At 38.9% G+C, this 5231-nt stretch overlaps 1 protein-coding gene across 1 annotated transcript; it reads right to left on the reverse strand.

Moving 5' to 3' along the window:
- Positions 1-1528: 1528 nt before the first annotated feature.
- Positions 1529-4408, reverse strand: LOC131057434 (monooxygenase 2). Its single transcript, XM_057991620.2, has 6 exons — positions 3990-4408; positions 3627-3773; positions 3466-3531; positions 3182-3353; positions 2699-2927; positions 1529-2537 (listed from the first exon to the last, which is right to left on the reverse strand). Exons 1-6 carry the CDS (start codon positions 4118-4120, stop codon positions 2008-2010), a joined length of 1275 nt encoding a protein of 424 aa, XP_057847603.2. The 5' UTR covers positions 4121-4408; the 3' UTR covers positions 1529-2007.
- Between the last annotated feature and the right edge of the window lie 823 nt (positions 4409-5231).

Here is a 5231-nt window from a genome sequence, read left to right on the forward strand (position 1 = left end):
AGAACGATGGAATAAGCAGAAGCCTTGGCATATCCTTATAACTTATCGTATTTTTCAATGTTGCACTAAGGATCGTAGGATTGTCTGAAACATTTTTTGATGTTACCCCAAAAGGGTTTGGAGATGAGGTGCAAGGTAACAGGGGCAATTAATATGTAATTAATCCTTTGTGTTCAATACCATTGATTGTTAGGGTTATTTACAATTTTTTTAAGAAATCAAATATTGCAATTTCCTTTACCAGGAATACCACCGAAATTTCCCAAACCGACTAATTCGGAATCTACTATCGATGCCATTCAAATGGTATTTTATATGTATTGATTCCACATAACTGACCTGCTAAAGTTCCATTAGGTATTTTAATTTCATTGAAACAGAGTAATGTATGATTTGGAACACACACATGATAGACTGTGTCTGATATTCACCATTGTCTAGGATGGAACAATATCCAAGGTTGCTTGTATAAGGGCAGATCAACTAGCAGCAAGCTGCCATGGTTGAGGTCAACTTAGCTGTGGGTACGATATCAAATACAAATCAAGCCTTCTGTCAAAGAAAACAAGGCAAAGCATCAAGCCAAACCATTCGAACTTTAGTGGAGCAAGCTTAGTGAACAATGGTATCAAAGGTTGCTTGTAGAGAGGCATATGATCTAGCAATGAGCTCCAGATGAGGCTTCCATTAGAAGTCAACTCAGCTGTAGAGTCTGCATCAAGCACAAATCAGGCTTTCTGTCAAGACAAAGGAGAAAGAAGGTCAAGCAAAGCCCCCTTGATGTGGACCAAGCTTACTGAAGATTGCATCCCTTGTTCGACTAGAAGGAATAGTAGAATCCATCCCAATTATAGGGGCCCATGGCTAGAAATCCCTAGCTTCCCCCCATAAAGCAATATTGACTATTGTGAATCGAAACGATATTTGAAGGGACTAAGAGAAATATTTTCCATACAATTTAGGAGCCACACCAGAGAGGTAGAAGGATGGCATACTTCCATGCTTTCTGTGTTGCAGGTGAGCAGAGATTTTGCTTTGATTAAAGGTTAGTTTGTTTGTTATGCATGAACGATGAGATACTTCCATGTTTCCTGTGTTGCAGTGAGCAGAGATTTTGCTTTGATTTAAGGTTGGTTTGTTATGCATGAGAGTATTGACTTCTTACCAAAGCAAGAGAATTGTTTTTTCTAAGAACAAAATTGCAGTGTATCCCACTGATTGAGGAATACCGTTACACAGGAAATCATGTCATATGAAGCTTCAAACGTTTAACATCTGTCTTTAAACCAAGAGGCAAAAAGTATCTAGATTTTTAAGAATCATGCAATTTTTTCATGCATATGCATAGCCAAATATTGCTTAAACATGTTGAACTCCTAAGTTGTCAAGAAATTGTATCTATGAAATGTTATTCTGCCTTGTGTCTTCACTTTATATGGAAGGCAACCTTATTGAATGTCATATTTCTACCATCTATGTGTTACTTAAAATATGACCTAACCAGAAAGTATTGGCAATAAGCAAACAATTGACAAATTTCGTAGTTATTGCATACAAAATGGAGTCTCAATACGATGAATTGCAGTACAGATGATCAGTGATTCGGACAAGGAAAGTTATCTAGTATTAAAACCAAATATTTTAATATGTAGGATTGATCGAGGATGGAGGTTTGTGTGAGATTTGCTCTATAGCTACATGGGCTACCTTTGCAGTTGCACAGTCTGTGATTCATATCGTCTCTCATTCAGTTTGCCCGAAGTTATCCACAGTTAAAAACTGCCTTATTCAAAATTTTATCTGATAACTTACTACCCAAAAACCTATCTCACAGAAATCTCATCAGAGGCCCCCCATATCCTTGTTGCACAATGCCTGTCAAGTATGCTCGACTGCTCTCCATCTCCTCTCTTCCACAAACTTAATGCTGCTTCTATACTCTTGTCATTTGTAGCTGCATGGACCACCTTTGCAGTTGCAAACTCTGTGATTCATTTTGTCACTCATTTAGTTTACCCCAAGTTCTCCACAGTCAAAATCTGCCTGACTCAAAATATTATCTGATAACTTTTTACCCAAATACTTGTCTCGCAGGAATCTCATTAGAAGCCCCCCATACCCTTGTTGCACAATGCCTGTCAAGTATGCTCCACTTATTAGCCCAAATGCTCTCCATCGTCTCTCCTTCACAAACTTATTTAATGCTTCTTCTATCCTTTTGTCATTTTCTAAACCATCTGTTGCAGTCATTGCTTTTCCAAGGCACCTTCCAAGCACCACCGCATCCTCAAGTGTAGCACCACCACCTTGGCCCAAGTCTGGAGTCATAGGGTGCATTGCATCTCCTACAACACACACATTGCCCTTGCTCAGTTGACCTAGTAATACTTGCCAGGGCCATCTTAAGCTCAGTGGGGCTAATGTTAAAGTGTCTATCTGAGACTTCTTTACCATATCTACCATTGGCTCTGGAAATTTTCCAAGTTTCTCCACTGCAAATTCCAAAATTCTCTTTGGATCCTGTGAAATCTCTGAATCTGCGATACATAAAACTAGTTAGGCTTTGTATTGTCATTTTAAGAAAAAAAATTGTAACTTGAGTAGCAACTACCATCACAACTCTAGCTCATGCAATTGTTTAAATCTACTTAGTACCCGTAAAAAAAACCAATAGCTCATAGATGGCACAATATTGTACCATTAGGATGTGATGTCTGGGTTGTGAACCAGTAAACATCCTTGTCATTACATGGAACAAAACCTGCCCTCAAATTTTCTCCCCAATACTGCTGCACCTTTGGCTCAAAATTATGCCCTTCAGGATATGTTGCCAATCCCCTAATGGCTGATCTCCCAGACAGACTAGGGGCTGGAAGCCCTAACCATTCCGCAATTACAGAATTTACCCCATCGCATCCTATCAATACCTGTAGATGCAAGTACAAATTTGAAATGGGTATGGATCACTGGTCTTTTATGAGCTTCATTGTATTGCTGATTTTGCACAAGTTTCTTTCTGGTGCAAAATCTTTGGTTTTGAGTACATTTTGCTGATGGTAATCCATGAGTTACTGCTTTAATGTATGTTCAATCCCTCTGTACTTACTGTCTATATTTTTATTCATAGACTCTGCTATTCTTTTGTTTTTCAATGTAGAAAGGATGTTTATTTAGACTATACCTTAGCTTTGATTAGTGCTCCATCTCTCAATTGTATTGCTATCAAGGAAGAACTTTCAGATTGCTGTATGGAAACAACTTTGGAGTTAAATCTGATTGTATCTGGAGGCAATTCTTCTGCAAGGGTTCCAAGAAGAACACTTCTTTGCACAGCCCTAACCTCATGATTTCCTCTGATAGGCAAAGAGAAAATTTAGCTTCCGAATCCATCCAAAACAAACTAGAAAGTTAAATGAGATTGGATATAGCTAACAACACAGTGAACGAAAAATTGAGCATGCTTACGATTTCCCACAGCTGCTATATGAGATCTCCTTGGTAAATCCTGATGAAATTGAAGTAACCCGTGCCCTGCAAGTTCAATACAGAAAGCCCGAGCTCTTATCGGAAAAGGACTGCTGCAAGCAAACTATAAACAATAAAATTGGGGTATGTCATGATCATACCTCTGCAACTGTGGATGTTTCCTGCGAATTGATTCTGCAACACCAAGATAATCAAGTGCTCTCCAAGCATTGGTCATCAGGGTCAATGCAGCTCCTGTTGTTCTCAATGAATCTGCTCTCTCCAAAACCAAGCTCTTCAACCCAAACCTGCACTTTTTTAACATTAAAATTAATATCTGAATAACCAGCAACCCTCTGAAGATGACTTGGATATAGAAATTACGTTAGATACATATAAATCCACATGTTTTGAACATGTTTAACTAACTGGTCGTCAGAAAATTATACTCTTTTTAGCACAATCCAAAGGATCTGCTAAATCTACACTCAACCCGAACACACAATCATTGAAAACGTAAGTACCTGTGGAGACCTACTGCTGTAGCAAGCCCAGCAATTCCACCTCCCACAATAACGATACCTCCAGATTCCAAATCACTCGATGATATTTCAGAGGATCTATCATTTTTCGTGTTCATGTTGGTCATTTTCATACTAAATCTTCAATCTTCTAATAGCTCTGCCCTAGAGGGTGTCCAGATTTTTGGTTAATCTGAGCTGAAAATGTGAGAAGCTAATGCAAATTGTGGAATATATAGTGTGTTGGGTTACGCATCCCATTATATAACTTAGGAAATGGATCTTCAGTGGTAGTCAAAGGAGGAGGCGACATTTATAATAATATTAAAATCGTGGCCGTAACTGCAAACTGGAAAGCTCCGAGAGTTTTCTCATGGGACTAAATAATATTAAAAAAAGGCAGCCGCCTTGTGCGTTTGATCACAACTGGTAATCGGATTGAGAAACGCTGGATTGTGTTATGCGATTTGTTTATGTCATTTTCTTCCATTACTTGTTATTTTTTTCCGAGATAGGTCAATGGGTAGGGTGTTGGTTTTAAGATATTCATATATCGTTCCATATAATGGGGAGTCTGAATCAGTTAAGGCATAGATGGCTTGGGATGTAGAATTGTCATAGGCTGGGGAAACAGTTGCTCTACCAGGAATCCATAACGAGCCTGTTGTTCTGGAATTTGTGGCAGTGAAGCGATAGTAGCCAATGCTTTGGAATTTGTAGCAGTGAAGCAATAGTGGCCATTGCATCGGCTGCCCTGATGTCTAACCTTGGTATTTGTTCAAAGGTGATGTGTACACAATACCGTTTGAAGTCATCCACCATTCTTTTGTAGGGTAACAACTTGTCATCTTTCGTCTGATAGTCATCATTGATTTGATTTATAACCAATTGTGAATCTCCATAGACTTTGAGTTCTGTGATTCTCCATTCTACTGCCATTTTGATGCCTATGACCAATGCTTCATACTCAACGATGTTATTGGTGCAAGGAAACATAAGTCTGTATGATCTTGGTATGGTGTGTCCTTCCGGAGTGACGAACAGGATGTCGACACCGGAGCCGTGTTGAGTGTAAGAACCATCAAAGTATAGGGTCCATTGCTTGGTGGAAATAGTAAGAACATCTCTATCTGGAAATTCGATCTCCATGGGTTGCTTACCAAGTAGCGGTGCTTCAGCTAATTGATCTGCAATTACTTGTCCTTTGATAGCTCTTTGCTCCATGTAGTGAATATCAAACTCACT

This window comes from Cryptomeria japonica, chromosome 5, assembly GCF_030272615.1.
Source record: "Cryptomeria japonica chromosome 5, Sugi_1.0, whole genome shotgun sequence".
NCBI classification, from domain to species: domain Eukaryota; kingdom Viridiplantae; phylum Streptophyta; class Pinopsida; order Cupressales; family Cupressaceae; genus Cryptomeria; species Cryptomeria japonica.

Coding starts and splice junctions, on each gene's coding strand:
- LOC131057434 (XM_057991620.2), bottom strand. CDS start 4,120: ATGAAAATGACCAACATGAACACGAAAAATGATAGATCCTCTGAAATA. Junction 3,774..3,989: donor ACAGCAGTAGGTCTCCACAG/GTACTTACGTTT, acceptor AAAAAAGTGCAG/GTTTGGGTTGAAGAGCTTGG. Junction 2,928..3,181: donor GAGCACTAATCAAAGCTAAG/GTATAGTCTAAA, acceptor TTGCATCTACAG/GTATTGATAGGATGCGATGG.